At 38.8% G+C, this 21,619-nt stretch overlaps 2 protein-coding genes across 7 annotated transcripts in view; both read left to right on the top strand.

The window, feature by feature from the left end:
* Nucleotides 1–10,919, top strand: part of XPOT (exportin for tRNA) — a 30,380-nt gene extending 19,461 nt beyond the window's left edge. For all 4 annotated transcript variants that reach the window (XM_065048573.1, XM_065048571.1, XM_065048572.1 and 1 more), the window contains exons 12-25: nucleotides 250–374; nucleotides 1,229–1,373; nucleotides 1,530–1,649; nucleotides 1,803–1,897; nucleotides 2,682–2,751; nucleotides 3,223–3,461; nucleotides 3,966–4,251; nucleotides 5,113–5,302; nucleotides 6,512–6,628; nucleotides 6,714–6,829; nucleotides 7,335–7,382; nucleotides 8,851–8,922; nucleotides 9,815–9,871; nucleotides 10,352–10,919. In XM_065048573.1, coding sequence (XP_064904645.1) covers nucleotides 250–374; nucleotides 1,229–1,373; nucleotides 1,530–1,649; nucleotides 1,803–1,897; nucleotides 2,682–2,751; nucleotides 3,223–3,461; nucleotides 3,966–4,251; nucleotides 5,113–5,302; nucleotides 6,512–6,628; nucleotides 6,714–6,829; nucleotides 7,335–7,382; nucleotides 8,851–8,922; nucleotides 9,815–9,871; nucleotides 10,352–10,378 — 1,707 coding nt within the window. In that variant the 3' untranslated portion in view covers nucleotides 10,379–10,919. The remainder of the gene's footprint in view (nucleotides 1–249; nucleotides 375–1,228; nucleotides 1,374–1,529; nucleotides 1,650–1,802; nucleotides 1,898–2,681; nucleotides 2,752–3,222; nucleotides 3,462–3,965; nucleotides 4,252–5,112; nucleotides 5,303–6,511; nucleotides 6,629–6,713; nucleotides 6,830–7,334; nucleotides 7,383–8,850; nucleotides 8,923–9,814; nucleotides 9,872–10,351) is intronic.
* A 4,662-nt stretch (nucleotides 10,920–15,581) lies between these two features.
* TBK1 (TANK binding kinase 1) overlaps nucleotides 15,582–21,619 on the top strand; it is a 30,373-nt gene continuing 24,335 nt past the window's right edge. Inside the window, exons 1-3 of one of the 3 annotated variants that reach the window (XM_065048577.1) lie at nucleotides 15,605–15,701; nucleotides 17,718–17,773; nucleotides 19,850–19,970. In XM_065048577.1, coding sequence (XP_064904649.1) covers nucleotides 19,884–19,970 — 87 coding nt within the window. In that variant the 5' untranslated portion in view covers nucleotides 15,605–15,701; nucleotides 17,718–17,773; nucleotides 19,850–19,883. Of the gene's footprint in view, nucleotides 15,702–17,717; nucleotides 17,774–18,383; nucleotides 18,495–19,849; nucleotides 19,971–21,619 lie in introns of those variants that run through there. The other 2 variants (XM_065048578.1, XM_021283963.2) reach the window with 2 other exon arrangements.

Genomic DNA, 21,619 nt, shown 5'->3' with positions numbered 1-21,619 from the left:
TGGCTAGTTTTCAGTTTGGAAAGCCTTTTTAATATGTTTCTGGACTGAATGCAGTGGATCTCGACATACTACAACCAGCCAAAATAGGAGCCTGCTGTTATTTTGCAAGAGCACAGGATGAGAATTATTGAATTCTCTGAGTGTGGTATACTGTTCTTGTATGTACACGTTTTTGATTTAGGTGTAATTGTCTTAAATGGTTTTGTATTAATTTAAACAAAAAAATTCACTGACACAAATATTTTGTAGGGTGAAGATGAAGCAATGTTTGTGGAGTACAGAAAGCAATTGAAACTGTTGCTAGACAGACTTGCCCAGGTCTCGCCAGAGTTACTGTTGGCATCTGTCCGCAGAGTTTTTAACACTACACTTCAGTAAGTTGGGGTTTTTTAACTTGTTTACATTATTTCCTTAGCTTTTTTTGTCTCTTGTAACTGTCAGGGTTTGTAATGAACGTAAATGATATAGCAAGGTTAATCCAAGCTTGTTACAACTTCATAATAAATACAACTTTGGATAATCTTTCGTTCAGCTGCTTAGAAAGAAAAATCTGTCTTTTTGTAACCTTAAATGGCAGCTATTTTTTTTTCTCGAGATGTTTCTTGATCTCTGTCATTTACCTGCACAGCAACGGCCATTTGGACAGGTGTTCACTTACACTTCAAGGAAATGCTTATGAGATGTGGCAAATAATTTTATGTATTACTGCTGTCAGAAAATCAAGATTGGATAGGGGGGAAAAAAGTGAATATTTTTTTTTATAAAATGGGCAGAATGAATCCTGGAAACTATGCATGTAAATAAAGAAATATTATTAACTAGTTTCCTGACTACCAGAACAGTTATGTGTATGTGAATAGAAATCCAGTATTGTTGGTGACTTCCTTGTACCTTGCTCTTTGGTGAGCTCTCTTTTTAAGTGAAGCTGAATGGCTTTTCCACACATCATAGTAGGTGGTTTTATATGTCAATAAGCACTTCAAGAAATTTGTAGCTTTCAAGTTGGAACTGGTGAAAGTGTTCTGATGGGAGAGGTGCTGTGTTTGTGGATAAAATCTTCCAGAAGCATCCTGAAATGCTGCCTTGGTCTTACTGTGTTTTTCTTAGCTTAAATCCATTCTTTTTATGCTGTGTATCTGAAGAAGGTTCAAAAGAAAATAGATGCTAGAACTGTTGATTATTTTTTAAGCTACTACAGACTAACATGATCTTCATATTCTTTCTCTAGGAATTGGCAGACTACACGATTCATGGAAGTAGAAGTAGCAATAAGGCTGCTGTATATGTTGGCTGAGGCTCTTCCTGTATCTCATGGTGCTCACTTCTCTGGTGACGTTACAAAAGCTACAGCTTTACAGGACATGATGAGAACGGTAAGCATGTGCGTTGTGAGAGCTATTTAAAAATGCTAATAAAGACCAGAAAATGCCAGTTCAAATGACTTGTCTTAATTACCAGCATGTCACTTACATTGTAATTTGATGTTATAAATGGTTAAAATACTAACTTGCTAATGCTTTTGTTTGTAGCTGGTGACTTCTGGTGTTAGTGCCTATCAACATACATCAGTGACCCTGGAATTCTTTGAAACAGTCGTTAGATATGAAAAATTCTTTTCTGTTGAACCTCAGCACATTCCAACCGTTCTAGTAAGTTTCATCTCATTTACATTTTAGACTAGTTAAGTTCTTTAGACTTAGGAAATATTTTTGTGTTCTGGGTTTCTTATATTGTTGGATGGTTAGCTTCCCCGTTCCTTTTGTTTACGGATTCTAAGACTGAGATACTTTCTTGATTTGCAGATGGCATTTTTAGATCACCGTGGTCTTCGCCATACAAGTCCCAAAGTACGAAGTCGAACAGCTTACCTCTTTTCCAGATTTGTCAAGTCTCTCAAGTGAGTAAAGCTGTTACAGATGTATCCAAATTGCACTGAACTTATCATACATAGCCCTTTGCTACATCACAGTTGTCATTGAAACAGGCTGGACTTCAAAAGGACTGTAATAAAGTAATATATCAAAACAGTGCTCTAGCAGGGTTGTGCTGTTGTGTAATACTAAGCAGCAGTGGAAGAACTGTCCCAGAATGAAGTACTGGAATACATATGCCTAGCTTGTTTTGATTGGATGTTAAAAACTGATCAACAATGGAAATGTCCATCTTGGTTTTTCTCAATGAGCAGAGCTGAGAGTGAGTGGATCTGGAGACTCCCAAGAGTAACTCTTCCCAGTCCCTGACCAAATCTGAATATTTACAGAAAAGATACTAAACTGAAGTTTAGTTAGTGTCTTTGAGCTCTTCAGACATTTTGGTCCTGGTGGTCTTATTTCACAGGAATGTATTTAATGTAGAGGCAGGAGAAGCTCCTGGCTGGTTCACATTTCACAAGGGTCCTATTTTTCAACTGTTAGTGAAAATATTTCACTCAGATAAGTGAGGCTATTTATGCATTTAAAAAAAAATGAAGGAAAGAAATGTTTATTTCCCACTATGTTTTGGCCTACAACAAGCACTGTATCCATAAACCGTCTTTTTTCTACAATGCTGCTGTGATACTTAAAGGCAAGTTCTATATTGAGAAGGTAGTTTAGTGTTTAGCTTTACAACTTAAAATGCCAGGAAACATGTGAAAATGCACACATTTCTAAATAGTGATGTGTATTTGTGTTTTACTTCAGTAAGCAAATGAACCCCTTTATTGAAGATGTTCTGAATAGAATACAAGACCTTCTGGAACTTTCTCCTCCTGTGAGTATTTACAGCAGGTTTTTGCAATAAACAAGGCTTGCACTTACTCATTGGTGTGCCTGAGTACTTACTGAATTGTAAGCTTAGCACACAAACATTTAAACACAAATTATTGTCCTGCTTTTTTGGTGTGAGATCACTTGCATGTTTAAATTTGTACCTAATTTTAATAATCTTGCTTATGTGTGTTTCTGGGAACATAGGGTTTATATATATACACACGCACATATATATATATATAGGACTATCCGTCTGAATTGTATAAAAAAAGTCGTTCCTTCAAGTCTGTTTTCACCTGTACTTTACACTTTTATAATACTTTAGTAGTAAGAGAATTAAACTACTGTAAATCTACTATAGAGAATTACTTAGGCATGATTAAAGAGTAGTATCTCTAAACTTTGAGAAGACAACTTTGATAAAGGAATTATGTGAATATTAGTGAATTATGCCCGTTACCTTCCGTTTTAGGAAAATGGCTACCAGGCTCTGCTAAGCAGTGATGATCAACTTTTCATTTATGAAACAGCTGGAGTGTTAATAGTTAACAGTGAATATTCTGCAGAAAGAAAACAGGTTCTAATGAGGAATTTGTTGACTCCACTGATGGAGAAGTTCAAAGTATTGTTAGAAAAGCTGATGATGGCACAAGATGAGGACAGACAGATGGCACTGGCTGACTGCCTCAATCATGCCGTTGGGTTTGCTAGGTAGGTACAGCACAGTGACTGTGTGTGTGTTTCTGATTTGCGTAAAAGGGAAATATAAAGGATTTATTGGGAGGAGGGGCTGAGTTTCTACCTGTGCTTTATTGACCTAGAAAATTACCAGTGGTTGTAACATTTGTTATGGTAGCCTAGACTATGAGTTAAGTCCCCTTAGAAAAGGCTGCTATGGATGTAGGTACAGAGAATATTGAGCAAGTTTTTAACAAAACAGCATATATTCCCTTCCTCAAAGAGTTTTGTCAAGATATTCTAATCATATGTTGTTTGTGAATTGTTAGAATTAATTCTCCAAAAACTAGCAAAGTGTAGCTACTTTGTATTCTATAATTCTATTAATAACTTCCACTGTTTGGCTCCCATTTAATGAAATGTAACATTCTAGTTTAGTGCATGGGTTTTAAAAAGCATATGTTGTTCTTGGTGGTGTTGTTTCTTCATTGTAGCAGAACATGAGCTTATGTATACCTTGGTGTGTTGCTTTTACAGCCGAACCAGCAAGGCTTTCAGCAATAAGCAAACTGTAAAACAGTGTGGCTGCTCAGAGGTTTATCTGGACTGCTTACAAACATTTTTGCCGGCTCTCAGTTGTCCATTACAAAAAGAAGTTCTGAGAAGTGGTGTCCGCACTTTCCTTCACCGCATGATTATTTGCCTAGAGGAGGAAGTTCTTCCATTCATTCCTTCTGCCTCTGAACACATGCTTAAGGATTGTGAAGCAAAAGATCTTCAAGAATTCATTCCTCTTATAAACCAAATAACAGCTAAGTTTAAGGTGTGGTATTGCATAAGCTTTTCAGGGTCAAAGTGTTACTGATGTCCCCTCTTTTCTGTTTGCCGAAAAACAGCTGTGTGTCAGAACCTTATCTCTTAATAAATAAGTATTTTTCTAAGGGAAACACAGTCTTTAACCACAGTTGTGTGTTGCTGGACAATATGTTAAAAGATCTTAGCTTCAGTAGTCTCACCTTGAATACTTGCAAGGTACAGTAAAGAGGAAATTAAAGACAAAACTTTGCTTAAGTGTTAAGAAATTAATATCTGAGTTGTCTCTTAATGGTACTCTAGGGTATGGCTGAATAGCACACACTTCAGTTTTTCAGTTTGTAAGTATTCAACTAGTTTAGTGACCTTACATATATTTCTCACTGCAAGTGGGACATAAATCACAGGGTTATTCTGTAATGCCAGTAGTATTTCAGCTCAGGAAAACTCTTTAAAGTCTGCTTAAAGAAAAAAATAAGCCCTATAAAAGGTGGCCTGCCGCCAGTTTTAACACTGAGAGATGCGTTTTCTGTAACTACAGTGACTTTACAATAGCCTCCCTTCATATTTCAGGGAATTTGAAATAGTGTCTATCTGAACAGAAGGATGAGAAATCCTGAAGAAGCTTCTGTTCTTAGTCAGGATGAGACTAGGCAGGACTGGAAAATTTTGTGCAAAAGACTTGAAATAAGTGACATGTAAGTCAAGATGCAATAATGCTCATGGTGACCCTGATGTGACCCTATAAGTAGTTGGTACATGAAAATGCTAACTCTGAATCAAAGCTGAGAATTGTAACAAGCCCTTAAATTCTAATTTCAAAATGCTCAATTTCTGTAACTGAGTTGATAACCTCTTCCAATCTCCACAGGCGCAGGTTTCACCTTTTCTGCAACAGATGTTTATGCCACTACTTCATGCTATTTTTGAGGTGTTGCTCCTTCCAGCAGAAGAAAATGATCAGTCAGCTGCTTTAGAAAAACAAATGCTACGGAGGAGTTACTTTGCTTTTCTGCAGACAGTAACTGGCAGTGGAATGAGTGAAGTCATAGCTAATCAAGGTAAGTAGTTCACTTGCTCAAAGGATTGTACTATGATTATTCTCATCTATGTTTTGTCTACTAAAAATCAATAGCCTAGTTCCTATCAAGTACTATTAACTATGTCAAGGTAGAATGTACTAGCGTAAATACAGTATTCAACTTACCTGTTGTGCAAGAATCTGGGTTTGTGGAATCTAGCTGTAATAGGCATATTCTTCCTGTTGATCTTTTCAGCTTATGTGTGATCAGTGGATTTATAAGGAATGGTATATAAATAGATCTTCATGCATCATTGTACTTGATTGGTGAATCAGAGATCATACAGTATATAACAATGTATAGCAATGTTCAAACTGTTGAGCAACACCACTCACAGCTGCCAGTATTCATTGTGGAGTTCATTTTCTGAAGGATACCTTAGTATTTCTATAATATTATATTACTATCACCTGATTGTGTTTTCTATGGTAGAAGGCATCATATGACTTATATATGTAGTTACCAGGTTTTCCTCACCTTTAGTTGCCAAATGCACATACTTTTTATAGCAGGAATTTGAAGTCGAATATCCAGTTGCTTGATTCTTTAAGTAGTTATCTCCGTTTGTATTCCATCAAAATGGCTTGAAGCTTTAAAGGTGATGAGGTGGAGCTTGGACTTCATTCCCCCATCCTAAAATGACGGTAATACCTGTGGGAAAGGAAAGGGTGACATTAAGAAGTAGTGAGAGCTTTCTTGAGAGAGGCACTTTGATAGTTACGATGGGCCAAGAAATTTTTAAAAGAATCCTAGATAAGTATAGATGCAGCACATACATTTGAAGTGTGATTAAAATATCTTTCCACATGTTGGAAGATAAGTGAACTACTTCAGTGCTGCTGAGTTTTAGTTAACTCCTATGTTTGAATAGAGATGAGAAAACTTGTATTTGTAAGCAGGTTAAAGTACCCTCTCACCTTTGAGTGTATCAAAGGCCAGAAGAGCAATTAAAATTTCCAAACTTTAAGAAAAAACAAAAAACAGAACAACCAAACAATTGTAATCTAAATAAGAGTTGTCTTACATCGTAGGGGAAACTTCCCAAAAATATTTGAGATTTGTGTAAAAAAGAGCTATTTTGAAGTTGAAGCATGTTTTCCAGGTCAGTATTTATATAAAATAGTGTAAGAATACAGAAACATTTTAGGCTGCAAGTTGAAATGACAAGCTCATTTTAATGTGTTTAAGGTGCAGAGAATGTGGAGCGTGTGTTGTTCACTGTCATTCAAGGAGCGGTGGATTACCCAGATCCTATTGCACAGAAGACCTGTTTTATTATTCTTTCTAAGTTGGTGGAGCTTTGGGGTAAGTCTGTCTTCCCATAATTCCTTTGCAGCTGCTACTAACCATGAAGCAGTAACAGAACATGGAATGTTGTTTTTGTTTTCAGGAGGTAAAGATGGACCAGTAGGTTTCGCAGACTTTGTCTACAAGCACATTGTTCCTGCATGTTTCTTAGCACCTTTGAAGCAAACGTTTGACTTAGCAGATGCCCAGACAGTATTGGTGTGTATTATGGAGTTTTGGTTTTTTTTTTTGCTTTCGTTCTTGTGGGGCAGATTCAATTTAAGAAACCTGCAATGGCCATGTGATATCAAAGACTGTTGTCTCACAAATAAAATCCCTTATGTTTTTTATTGAGGTACCTGGATGATTAATTATTGAATATTGTGGTATTGTATGATGTAGTTCACCTTTGCTCAAAATCAAGCTAGAGAATAGCAGATCTGCATATTAAACATTGACCTGTATTACTTATTAAGCAATGTTCAGTGAAAGTGAACACACACAGGTGGCTGTTCTTCAGTTCATTTTGGGTTCAGCCGTGGCAAATGTTTCTGGTTGGAGTGAAACAAAAGTTGCAAGGTTGAGGCTGTTATTGTTGTGTGAGTGGAAAACGAGGGAGTAATGGCATAAGCTAGCCCTTGTTTTTGGCCTTGTTATGTTCCTTGGCTTTAAATAGGTAACCAATAGACTAATTGAAGTCTTAATGTTATGTATTACATTGCAGGCTTTATCAGAATGTGCAGTGACGTTAAAAACAATTCATCTCAAAAGGGTAAGCCTAATAATACTTTGCAGGGGATAACTCTTGTATGTTTCTTTCCAGTGATTTATCAATTTCTAAAAATTAGATACTTACTGGGATGAATTGCTACTCGACTTTTATATCAAATAATAGGATTACTATAATGCTGTGTACGGATACAGGATCCAGTAGTTCTGCCCCATGACAATTTACTGCAAAATACCGACTCCTCATTGAGAAGAATCTGCTTGCTGGTTGTTACTGTGTTTAATCAATCAATTGGCATTCTTCCACTTCTCAGTGTAGTAGTTAAACTGATGTAAAAGAGCAATGCATGATGTACTATAGAGTATTTCTGTGAAAACTAAAGGTATCTTTCGATGTGTAGGAAACTAGGTTGAAAAACATTTATGGAAAAGAAATGAATTTTGCGTTGTCTAATGACTAAAACACTATAGTGTATTTCCATTTTTAATGGGAAATGAAATTATTTCTATGTTTGTGTTACTGTTTCCTGTTCTACTGCTGGCTAACTTTTCTGTTAAATGCAAGTAAAAGTCACAACTATACAAAAACCGTAAGAAGTTATTTATAAACTGGCAGAGAAGAGATTGTGTTTTAATTGAGGAGAGCTTTTGGGTTTGTTCCTTTTTCCCCAAAAGCAATTAAGAGCTACATGTGTACAAATATTGTTTATTTTAACACTACTGAATCAAATAAGAAAATGATAAGAAAATGATCTGAAATCTTCTTTTCCCCTCATGTGAACCATATACCATATTCCAGTTCTAGGGTAACTTATGCCTGAATTAATAAAGTTGATTCACTTTCCTCTTCTAGATGTGTTAGGTTATGTTTGTATACTGCCAGTGTACAGTAATCCCTCTTGTGATGTGAGTATCTGATAAATGCAGATAAAGGAAACAAACTAATCTGTTAACCAAAACAGACCTATCTGTCTGCTGCTCTCAGAGGTTTGGAAATTCAATTTTATTACTGTTTTGTCTACTGCAAATCACATAGTCAATGTTACAAGAAGAAAAACACTACGTTCAAGGGTACTTGGCTACTAAATTCCACAGTGGGAGTAGAATGGTAAAGCCATTGGCAGATACTAATTGCCAGATATTTTTTTTTTTTGGCTTTCACATGTTAGTGAAATTAGGGGCCTTCTTACTTAACTGACTTTTACAGATGACATTTTATGAACTGACTGTCTGTCTAGTAATTCTTGTTTTGGTGCAGCTTGAAGTGCGTTCTGTTATGTAACAAAACATAACAAATTGTAGTAGAGTCCTTAAAACCAAGGTTAAGAAGTGTTTCTATTTGTTAATGGCTGAGAATAACATGAGCATTTGGTATTTGTTGTGCATAACTTCTCTGTAAAAGTCAAGTAAACCACCTGTTTTCAAACTCTTCTGTACCATACAGTATAGGGCTATGACTTCCCATATGTATGAAAATATACTTGAACAAATTGTGTACTACTTTTCTTTAGGGTCCTGAGTGCGTTCAGTATCTTCAGCAAGAGTATTTGCCTTCTTTGCAAGTAGCTCCTGAGATAATTCAGGTAGGAATTCTTGAGGAAAAAAATATCAGAATATTTAGGGTAATAACTCCAAAGAAAAATGAAGAATGTTGGATGTATGATGATAAAAGCTGTAGTAAACACTACAGAAACATAAGCCATAGCACTGGTTCTACTGTAAAAACTTAGGTCAACATTAAGTGTGTGTGTTTTGTGTGCTTATTTTGGAGTAGTGTAAGAGGGTTCTCAAAAGTGAAACTTTACACCTGACCATTGTCTCAACATTAAGCATCACTAGCCATATGGGTAAGCATTGCCATGAAGAAATTATTAGATGAACGCTGACAAATTAATTGCAACTAATTTGGATACTATAGTAATTGGGTTTGCTGCATTAGGAGACAACTGTACTTGTGACAGGACTTCAACTGTAGAACTTGGAAGTGGTGTTAAATATATGCAAGGATCAAGTGTTATATCTCTTGCTGGCACCCAGTTGTTTTCTGACCCAAGATTATAACTTTTTCAAGTAACAGACATTCTGCTGTAATCTAGAGCCTCTTAGTGTGTACATAATGCTGAAGTGTAAATGATCTTCTGAAGGAAAAGCCACCAAAGTTACTGGAAAAGTTCAAGGTTTAGAATCTTCTTGATTGCAGTCCTTGTAGATGGCCCTGTTTCTGTCTGTTCAGCTAAAGTGAATGTGATATCCTCTGTTTGAAAATACATTGATTTTCACCCCAGAACGCACTTGGCCTGTCATAACCTATTGCATTTTTTATCCATAACATGCTTTACTTTGGTTGCCCATTGGGGAAAATACAAACTAATATCACTGACTTTACATACAAGGTGTACTCTATATTCTCCTACATATCTCAGGTTGCCTTGTTGCTTCATTTAGTATTCAGTATTTCTTTATGCTCTTTTACAGGAATTCTGTCAAGCACTTCAGCAGCCTGATGCTAAAGTTTTTAAAAATTACTTAAAGGTAAGGACTTTTTTTCTCTAAATAGCTTTTAATTGTAATTGAACTTTGTCACACATTTCACTTGTGATAGTGACCTGAAGTAAAATGGAAATATTGAATTATTTAATAGTTTTTAGCTACAAGGAATCTCTAAACAGTAAAAGCAGTTATTTTGAAAGAAAGAGCAAACAATCACAAACCTAAATCTGTAAAGTTGTCACATATCCTCAACAGCTTGATATTCTCACAGGATATGTTTAATCGTTGAAATAGCAAAAAAGTGATCCTATGATGGTAGAGAATGTGACAGAATGCTTCATTTTGGAGGGTGTGAGTGTAATCAAATAGCACAAGTCACAACCTTGAACCTTAGTGTGTTAACCAGTATGTTAAACAAGGAAATGAGCTCTCTCAAACTAATTTTCTTACACCTCAACCATTCCATGTCTTGTATTGCCTTTGTCTTAAAATGTTGGTTTTGTTTTTAATAAATTTTAACAGGTATTCTTCCAGAGAGCGAAGCCCTAAGGAAAGTACTGGAATCTCATGTACTTGTTTCCATAATCCAGAACCCTGGTTGTTAATTTATAAGAACGCTAACTTGTGCCATTCAAACTGGTTTTGTTTTTAAGACATGTTGCTTTGTGCTCACATAAGTACATATTCTAGCCTTTCAAAAAAAGAGAAATGCAGATCCCCTACTTGTGTCTCAAACATGAAGGTATGTGACGTGAAAAATTGTCTGTATACCTACACAAACCTTGATGTATAGGATGATTTAAGCTTATGCTGTAATGCGTACAGCAATGAAATGACACTTATTTTTGAAATTAAATGTAAAAATCCCGTCAGACCATACCAATGGTTATTAAAATGTGTACATTTTTGATACTGAGTAAAATGTTTTCATAAGACAAAATTCATTTGTTCATGTATGGTGACATGAAAATAAAGCAATCAAAGTCATTCTTGTAGATAGTCATTTCATTGAAGTTGTCTTAATGATAAAATATATATATATACCTCCTATAAAACAGATTGGTTTAATAAATAATTTCATTTAAAAGTAGCATCTGCTTCTATCTTTTTTTATAAAACAAAATAAAATTTTATCCAGTGAAATGTTAAGTCTCTTTGAGTCATTTTGGTTGAATCTTTAGAAGCTGCAGCATTTTTTATCCTCCTGGCTGTTAAATTTGAGTAGAATATGGCATTTTTTTCTGATGTTTAGACAATAAATTGTATTGCAGTCTTGCATGTGGAAGATGCTGGCAGAAAGAATTGGATCCACTGTGATGTTCCAGTAGAATCAATGATCTAAACAGAGATTTTAGTAGAGTGTTGCTACTTCTGTCCCAAAATGTGTCAGTTGGTCAGTTTGTTTCTTTGCCTTTTTTTTTTTAATTTTATGACATCACAGTATTCATAGCTATTCCATAGGGGCAGGAGTAAGCTAGGAATTGCCCCACGCACAGGATTTTAATGCTTTTCTCCAGAAACAAATAGCTGACTTGCCTCTAGCATAATCAGATTAGCATTTTTCTATGTTGTGTAGTGCTGGGTTCTTCACCCAATTTCAATGGAAAATCAATGAGGAGGTGAATCAGAGTGTGGTGATGTTTTGAGGATACAAACTGTCATTCCCTCCTTTTCCCTGAGGGAAGAAGGTAGAAACTTTAGCAAAGCTTTTTTTGGTTTTCAATTACAGTGTCATTGTAATGGAGTCACTCTTAGTTTTCACAGGATTTAGACTTTTGCTTTCTGAAGTAAGGGTAATACCGCTGCTTTATTACTGCGTAAAAGCAGTAAAAAGCCTACACTTCGTAATTCTGTTAGACAACTGACACAATTATACTAACAGAGCATGATTTAGATATTATCAAATTACATCCTCATGAGAAAAGTCTTTAAACTGGCTGCTGCCTAAAGAGACTGCTCTCCTTTCCTACCCCTGCCATCCCCATGTAGCTTCCTCTGTGCCAAACCTGGTGTTCACTGAACTCCAGAATGAGCTATTCAAAAGCTGAAGTAGCAGAAACACTTTCCCTTCAGAGCATGTCACCTGCTGTGGTGGTGTTGGGTGAGAAGGGACATAAAAGAAGAGTGCGCAGAGCCTGGGAGTGAGCCTGGCTGTGTTATATACCCTGACCTTCCATCTGTGAATGAATGAATGTCCTGTAGGATGAAGGATTAGGTAGTCTGAATCTTCGGAGAAACTTCTTTGGTTCAGCCTAAAGAATTCAGAAAGGATTGGTTACTTTCCTATGCTTCGACCCTGTTGAATCAGAATAATTTACTGTTGGGGATTCCGCAAGGCGTGAGCTGTAAAACAGGATCTGTGGGTTGGTTTCTTTATCTTTAGATAAACATGTAAACATTGATTCTGGCTACTAGCAGGTTGTTTTTTCTGCAATTCCCATTGAAATGGAAATTTAGCAGCTTCTGTTCACCCTCAGCGATGCAGAGACCACAGGTCTGCAGCTGTTATATTGCAGTTGGGTTGTGTGGTGAGTATGCAGTTCCTACTAATTATCTTTGCAAAGAATCAAGGTTTAGAAACTGATGAGTTTCTGCATCTCAGCTTTGAAGGGATGGATTCCTGCTTTGTGCCTTTTTTTTTTTTTTTTTTAATCTGGGCTGTTTAAGATGTGCATGTTACTTGTCATCCCCAAAGAGAAATCTGATGATGAAACCTGTATTTAGAGTATGAACTAGACTCTCCAGGCAGTGTTTAGATGCTTTGAACATAATACAAAAACTACTTCTTGTGAGGTAGGAGAGGAGGAAAAAGATAGATGGGAACACTCCACTGAGAGATTGTGTCGACATTCACTGTTCACATGTTTTCCTTCTTCAGGCAATGGATGACCTGAATTAAAGTCTGCACCAAACACAAGCACCTGCAGCTTTCCTCTACAACTTCACATTGCTGCACCTGCATTGGTCAAAATGCCCCTGTCCAGACTGAAGATGCTTAAAGCAGCGTTGTGGTAATCATTCCTTCTGTAGTGTGTATAAGTAGGAAACGCAGCTGCAAGTCTTTAATTAGACTTTTAAAAGACTCTACATCCCTTGCAGAGAGGTAGTATCTTTTATTTACAAGCTAGTGTAATTACTAAAGACAAGTTTTTGAGCCTGCAAGCACTTTACCATGTGTGAAGCAGAGGCAATGAATTCCACACAAGCTGAGGTCAGGGACTATTTTTCTCAGGGAATGGCTTATCAATGCAGGTACAACATTTTAGCAGCTAGTTGCTGTCCAAAGAGGCAGTCTGCCCTTATCCCCTCTCTTGTCAGCATTGGCACTTGTCCGATTCCCTAAAAAGACAATCTATAGTGCAAAGCTAATCTTGCAAATTAACGATTTTCAAATTTTTCAAAAACTTCAAAGCAGTTAAAAATAAATTCAAGGCTATTTAGAAAGCTATTCACCCTTTGGGAGAGTCAGTTTTCCAGCTGGAACTCACTCACAGTAGTGAAATAGAAGAAGTTTTACTAATTAATTGAACAGAAGTGGAAAGAAGCAAAGTAAAAATTCTTAGAGTGAAGCCATAATTACACTTTCTTTTTTGGTGTCTGTTTTTCCTGTTCTTGCATTCAATGTACTGTTTTCCCATGATTCATGCTGGGAAGCATTTAAAGGCTAGAGAAGATCCTCCTTGCATAAGGATCACTGGTTATGTTACAAATATACTCTGGAAAAATGGACAATTTGAATCACGTGAAACACATGAATCATCTTCATCAGTTCAAGAGTTGGGGAAAGCACGTGGGCTGGTAACCGTGAAGACAGTCCCAAGGGTGGTGTGATGTGAGATGCTCTAGGTCTGAAGTAAACAAAGTCTGGGGGGACCTGGTCTGAAGTCAACACTGACCCTGCTTTGAGCAGGATGTTGGACCAGAGACCTCCAAAGTCCTATTCAGCCTGATTGAGACTATGATTTAAAATGGCCAGTTCCCAAAAGCATCAACATAGCAAGCTCACAGTTTGGGCTTATTCAGAAGCAAGTACGCATTCAATATACAAATAGAAGTTCACAGGCATTACCCTTTCAAAGGCTTTTGCTAAAATCCATATGGCTGATCTGATGAGTGTTTCTGAAGAAGACAAAGCCAACTCATGGGTCTCCACCTGATGAAAAAAATTGGCTTGTAAAGCTGGGTACAGAGGAGGGGGAGGCAGAAATAAACCTTGTATAATACCTTCTGAGGAGCATTGCAGTGTCTTAAGAGACACAAGGACAGAATGCGGATGTGGTGAAGAACTTTTCCCTCTGTAATGCAGAAGCATTATGAAAGAAAACTGATGCCAACAAACAAGGACTATAAATTAAGCATGTATATTAACAGCATAAAATGTATCAAAATCAATTTATTGATTCTACTAAGCAGAATTTTAGTTTGGTCTTGTGATAAGGCTTAAGAAAAGTAAGGCAATAATAATAAAGCCTGTGAGCAAAAGGTGGCTGTCTTTTATGTCAGTTCCTCAAGAAAATAAGCTGCTAAAATTTGGGAAGATGGTAATTCCAAACAGGAAATGCAGAGGATCAAAAGAAAAGGATAGTCTTGGGCAGAAAGAAAAATAATTATTTTTACTATAAGGTGCTTCAAAATGATGGAGCCAATTTGAAGTCACAACACAAGGTGGTTTGGATCCATAGTTTTGAAACACCCTGTATTGCCATGCAAAATGATGCTTCAATTACAGTATGCATAAGTCATAAACTTTATCAATGTTTTTCCTTATAAAAGCTGTACAGACCATTTGTTGGAACAGCAACATTACTGAACAGACACACACACAAATAGCAAGATATAAATCACCAAGGAAGCTTGCTCTAAAACATTTAAGTAAAAAATAAGCGAGAGCACGAATGCATGAAAAATACCAAAACTTCGCGAGGTTTAAGAAGAGTGAAACAGAGAAATTGCCCGAGGTGGAGAAACATTTCTCCTGGCTGTGCATCCCGTGAACAAGCCCCCGTGAGGGCGGCTCACACGGACACGCGTGACTCCGGCGGCCCCGGGCGGGCGCGACACACGGAGCCGCCGCTGAGCCGCTTTCGCAGCAAAAAATCGCCACGGAAACCCCACCGGAACCGGCCCGAGCTTGTTGTGAACATCACACCAGCTGAAATACCCGGAGTGACCATTTTTAAGGAACGTCATACTTGCATTTTTCGGTGTTTCCCGCTTTCGGGCTCCTCTCGCCCCAGGCGCCACCGCCGCTCTCTCACCCCGCCACGGAGCGGGCGGTGGCCACATGGAGCCCCGCCAGCCGACCCCGGCAAACATGATTAAGGGAGTGGAGCATCTCCCTTACGAGGAAAAGCTGAGGGAGCTGGGGCTCTAGCTTGGAGGAGACTGAGGAGTGACCTCATTAATGTTTATAAATATGTAAAGGGTGCCACGAGGATGGCTCTTCTCGGTGGCAACCAGTGATAGGAGTAATGGGTTCAAACTGGAACACAGGAGTTTCCACTTAAATTTGAGAAGAAACTTCTTAACGGTGAGGGTGCCAGAACACTGGAACAGGCTGCCCCGGGAGGCTGTGGAGTCTCCTTCTCTAGAGATACTCTAAAACCCGCCTGGACGCCTTCCTGTGTAGGCTCATCTCTGCTCCTGTGGGGGGACTGGACTAGGTGATCTTTCGAGGTCCCTTCCAATCGCTGACATTCTGTGACTCTGCGCCCCCCGCCACCGCGCACCTCGGCTGCGGGCGGGGACGGGCTGGGCAGGCCGGGAGGTACCGGCGGCCGAGGCGGTGCTTCTGCCGGCCCGCCTCTCCAGCGCCGCTGCAGGAAGCCGGAAGCGGCCGGGGCGCTGGGCAGGCAGGGCGAGAGGCGGCTGGGTGCGTGGGGCCGGGGCCGGTGGGCCGGGCAGGGTGAGGGGAGGCCGCGTCGAGCCGAGCCGAGGTGGGCGGTGGCGGCGCGGAGGCAGCCGCTTCCCCTAGTCTGCCGCCGGTGGGGGTGGCGGGGGAAGCGGCTTTCAACGCGCCGCCGCCGGGGCGAGGTGGTTTCGGTTTCCCGAGGTGGCGGCGGGGCCTTCCCGGGAGCTGCGGAGGGTCGCGGGCGGCGGCGGAGCCCCGTGAGGCTGCAGCGGGCCGGGCTGTGCGGGCCGAGCGGCCCCGCCCGCGAGGGGCCGGGCGGTGTCCGGCCTGCGGCCTCGGCGGCCAGCCCGGGGCTCGTCCCGTGCCCTGCTCGCCGTGACTTTTGTCCCGCGAATGTCGGCAGGGCGCGGTGGATGCGACCCGTCAAATTTACTTTTGGAGTCTGAAAGGGAGGTGGGGAAAGCTGAGCCGGCGTATGTTTGCCTGCGGTTTGTGTAATGCTTTCCCCAGGCAGCGGCATCACCTCTGTGGATTGTAGAAGTTGTTAAACTTTTACCTCAGGAGCGATGTCCTGCTGTGGAGATGGGCTCCAGCACTGCGTCCTCCATACCCCACGTTTCTGGGTGTGGGGCTGGCCGGGTTGCTCAGGCCACCCGTGGCCCGTCAGAGCCTTCAGGACCTGCTGCCCCTGGCAGAGGCCGAGGCCTGTTCTCCCACTATGGACTGGAAACGCAGTGGTGATGAGCAGCACTGAAGCCAGGCTTGACATTTGTTTTGTGGGCCTTTGGAGCGTGTGCTGTTTCATTTGGGTTCAAGCAGCACCTTGTGTGGCCCGGAGCAGGGTATTTTGGTAATTCAGATACTAGCTGTTGGACTGGAAACCCCCTGGAAGGAGGTCAGGTTAAGGGAGCAGGGATAAAAAGCAGGAATTTCAGGGTGAGTAACTTACTTTCTAGGCATTAAGAAAGGGCATACAGGAAAGTATAATCCCTTCATGTTTACCAGACTGTATAATGCTAACATAACATTTATTTGGCACCTCAGCACCTTGCCTGTCAGCTTTGATTGCATATAGGATCTTGCCTGTAGACAGAAAGAGCCTTTGCTTTAACTCCATCATCTGCCCCTACTTGCCTGGTGAACTTGCACATTGCAGCTGTTAACAGGGGAAGTACCTACTTTGCACACCCCACATGCCTGAGGTAGCAGCAAACTTCTTGCCGTTAATTAGAAGCAGACAGTACTCCTGCTTCAAAGCACTGAGAGTTGGAAAAAAGTTATCACATTAGCAATGCAGTCTTTTTCTATTACAATTTCCTTTGCTGACAAGTAAAGAAGTAGTAGTGTTACCAGAAGCAGATAAATATATTAAAAAAAACAAACATCCCCCAGACCCTTGAAATTCTAATGAACCATGGGGGACAGTAGGTCAAACTGCTGATAGGAGAAAAATACCTGTAGATATGTGTAGGGAACTTCTGACTCACCTAGTATCAGATGTAATGACCTTAAGTGAGGAAATAGAAAGTTCAGCGTTAAATCGAGTGACAGGACCAATCTCAGAGATATATTTTTTTAATATGAAACTCTTAGTGAATTGATTTAGAAAGATAATGGAAGATGTGAACAGAAACCTCAGCAAATGCGGAGTGTTTAGTAAAGATTGTTCTGAATCAGTCTAAGAAAGGAAACGTGTTAAAGGAGGGCTAACATGTTATGTAAGTTGTTTAATCAAATTTATTATAATTTGAATATTAAAATCAAAGCTGAGTGAGACTTTATGCCTTCAAAGTGAAGACTACTAAAAGAGCATAGGCTTTGTTATTATTATGAAAATAGTATTTTTACAAATAATGTGTAATAGTGGACTTTGGTTTGGCACTGGATATTTACCCTGGAATTAGTACTGACATAATTATATCTCTACTTTTACAAGTGAAAAAAACACAGACCCTGAGAACTCATTAGTGACTTGCTGTTTTGTTTTGTTTGTTTGTTTTTAATCCATCTAACGATATTCAACCTCATTTGTTGCAGGCTTGTTTTGTTTTCACCCATTGATCTTCATGCAAATTTAATTAGAAAGTAAAAAGGTAAAGGAAGAGAGCTGATCTTGTACATGAGCTACCTCATCTCTGTCACTTTGGGCAAGATAATAATTCAGTCTCTAATAGACTGCTAATATTTTTAGTATTTGAATAGTCATCGTTGGAGAGACTGTGTTTACTTAATCCTTCTGTGCACTTTCTGTCTGCTTAGAAAAGGATTCATTATGTTTCTGTGTCTTGGTATGGGTCTTACGAATGTTGCTTTGAAATATATTACAAAATACATGTTTACTGGTAATGTACCAGCTGGCTTGCTAAAAGCAGGGTTCTAATTATGAGGAATTTTTTAGCTCGGAGATTTTTCAAATGGTTTACAGAGTGGGCTGTGTGTTATTTCCTTGCAGACTTCTTCCTTGCTTTCTGTGCCTGCGTCAGAGATCTCTCCTCGGCACCTACAGTAATTTCTAGCTGGGAGAAGTTGTCTTATTCTGCTATTGCAAATTGTCTTGTCAGAGTTAACTGAGAATTATAAGGGTTTAGGGTACGTTCTTGGGTTTGTTTGGTTCAAACCTGAGATAAAACCTTTTATTCCCTTCTAGGCATTAAGCACTTTATCTAGATTTTAAAAATGGTGTTGCTGAATGACTGAATTTAGTTTGGAGTGATGCTTTTTGCTTGTGTTGTGGCATTCTCTATACTACATGTAGTTGCCTGGATGTCTTGGGACAGCTTTGCAAGAAACTCCTCGTCTTACATGAGCAAATAGGTAAATGAAAGTATGAAATCTGCAGTCGCTAAGCATAGAGAACTGTCTTCGAAGTCATGAGGAAATGTCTGTCTCTGCAGCATGACATGGGTTATGACCAGGGACGGTGCACAGGCCGGTGCTGCTGTGGCTGGGGTGGTGGCCACACTGTGGATTCCTCTGCTCCCCTGCAGCCCATGTGCTGTGGCTTTGGGTGCTGTCATCTGGTACACTGAGGAACTCTCAAAAATGCAAACCACCTTCTCGTAACAAACACACACAGGAAATTCTGTCAAAGCTCTTCTTCCAGTAGCTACAGGAAAGGCTTTTTCTGTTTGTTTCTTCCGAGTATCACTTAGCTGTTATCAATTAACATGGGTTGATGCGGGGTCCTCTGCCAGGTTGTGAAGAAAGGCCGCTGGTGTAGGGCCTTCCCCTGGTCTGGTTCCTGTTTTGCTCTTAGTATTTTTTAGATCTGAGGACCTACATCTTTGATCTTAGTGCATTTTGCTAGATTTAATGGCAAAATGAGTGCTTTATTTAAACCAAAACAGTAAGGTTATTATTCACCTGCAGCTTCTGCTGTTTTGGCAAAGGGGGAAATCTGGCAGTTCTAATGTTTATTTAAATTGCTTTAATTTAATGAAACTTTTTTTTTCTCTTTCCTTTGAATCTGCGAAGACCTGAGTGTCTGACGGTTTAAGTTTCAGGAAGGGTGGGGAAGCCAGGCTGTCTTTCTAGAAATCATGTGACATACCAAATGTTAAATTTTAGAAATGCCCCTTCCAGTAGTAGTTGGTAGTTCTAGCAAGTAGCTGAAAATACTTGTGTTAATTGTGACTTTTATCTAGCTCATGTAAGTATAGCTTTCTGTAAGTAGTTAGTCCAGTTCCTTTACAGTTGTACTGAAGTGCAATTTCCAGAGCCAAAGTGATCTGAAAGATCTATATACGTATCTGCCGTAATCGTTAATGTCTGTTCTTTGGCATATATATTAAAAAATGGAATTCAGTTACAGGTCTTGCTAATTTTTAGAAGACCTTGTGCAAGTGTTTGTGACCCTTTCCTATAGTTTTTGTTACTGTGTCATGTAAACACCTGTGTACAACAGAAGAGGAATTAAAAAGCTTTAGCTTTTCCAGTTGATTTTTCAAACAAAGTTTGGGGAGTAAAGACCTCAAATGCAGGGAGATGTTGTGTCTATGGCATTAGTTTTGATTGTTGAGCTTGGCTTTTTTTTTGTCCTATTATTCTTCTGCTTGGTTGTTCTTAATCATATCTGTATGTCTTTGGAGTTGTGGTTGTTTGTTTGGGTTTTTTCCCCCTCCATATTTTACTACATTATAATACTATATTTTTAACCTTCTGTTTTTAAGGTGAAAAAGAAAACTGTCTAATCAAAGAGCAAAGATGCAGAGCACTCCGAATTACCTCTGGCTGTTGTCTGACATTTTAGGACAGGGAGCTACTGCAAATGTTTTTCGGGGACGACATAAGGTTTGTGAGGAATTAGTAATCTGAGTAACACATAAAATTGAAACTTTTTCATATGTGAATAGCGTCATGAAATCAATGACAAGCTGTTCAAGATTTAGGCCTAAAGCAAATATATCTTTATAACTTAATACTTAGTTTTAAGTTTTTAATATTCATCTGTCAAATTAGAGTTCTATACAGTTATTTCTCAGTATTTGTTTTAAATATTATATGATTTGTCCTTGTAAAATACTAACTTATTAATTCTTCATTCCTTCATTCTTCAGTTCTGTGGAAATAATACTCCTTGCTTAAGAATATAAATAGAAATACAAGTCTTATCAGTTTTTATTACATGATATGTTATTTTTGTTTTTGTTAAATTATATTTTTGTAGTTTTTCCCTCTTCTTTTAAACCCCATTTCTTGTGATTTTTATGATTTTGTACCATAAGTGAAGTATTCTTACATATTATCATGAGATGAAGTTGCTGTTAATCTTTGCGTGTAAGTCAATACTTCATATGTGTCCAGGATACCATCTTGGTGACATACCTTGAGTAATCAGTACAAAATGGTACATCTTTGAGCAGTTTTGCCATGTAAATTACATACTGATGTATATATTGTAACCTGAGTGAGGGGCTAAAATGACCTTACTTGTTTAGCTCATTCCGTTCCTGTGAATTTCAGGATAGTCTCACAAAATGAATATAAGCCTAATTGTGAAAGTAACCTTCCCTTATAGTAACGATGGTCTATTTGAGATCAACGTGAAATTATCTATAAGCTACAGTGTTTCTATGTGTTGTACAACACAACCAGTCTAAACACAGGAAGGCTTTGTCCCTAGAAGGAATCTGTCACACAAAGGATGCTAATGTAAGCTTGTTCCTAGAGTGGGCACAGGGAGGTTCTTTGCCCTAAGAGGGACAGAAGTTGCACTCAGCCAGTGCTGTGGGTGCCTGAGCATGTTGGGGCTTTGTCTCACCTGAGAACTTAAGTCTCTGATTAAGCTCATGACTGTGGCTCCTGTCACTTATTATGTGGGTATGAATTGTTTCAGGATTTTGCATGGTGATACATACTGCTCAACTCTGCTTGCTTTGAAAAAACAAAACAAAGCTAACCAAAACAAACAAAAACCTGAACTGCTTTATCAGTATAAACAGAACAATAAAGAAAAAGAGAGCAGCGTTCAGCTTCTGAAAGTTGTGTCTTAAATTAAGCAAGCCATGATTCTCAATTGTAGTATGTTTGTGTCTCTTACTGATTTGTGCAAGTGGCTTACCTCTTGCTGAAAAAATGTTTTTCAGCTAAGTTTATGGGTCATTCTTAAACATGTAGCCTTTGTTACACTTAACTGTTCTGTATTTTAAAAGCACTTAAATTTTGTGGGCCAACCTTGAGTTTCTGTTTTGCTAGTCTGTTTGCTTCTAGTCTCTTTTAAGGTAAACAAATATATATATATACACATATACATATATATACACATATACATATATATATATATAAATTTTTTAGTAGCATCTTAATTCCCACCTTAACACAAAATACTATTTTGAGCTATTTCTAATCTCAGTATGCTCGTATGCACAACAGAAGTTCTCAAAATGCTTGAATAATGGGTGTGTGTACATTTACAGTCTTCTGCTTTTGTTTGATTAGTG

Source organism: Columba livia, chromosome 1 (genome assembly GCF_036013475.1).
Source record: "Columba livia isolate bColLiv1 breed racing homer chromosome 1, bColLiv1.pat.W.v2, whole genome shotgun sequence".
Taxonomy (NCBI): domain Eukaryota; kingdom Metazoa; phylum Chordata; class Aves; order Columbiformes; family Columbidae; genus Columba; species Columba livia.
The sequence above is the reverse complement of the archived record's forward strand: the minus strand, read 5'-3'. Positions and strand labels throughout refer to the sequence as shown.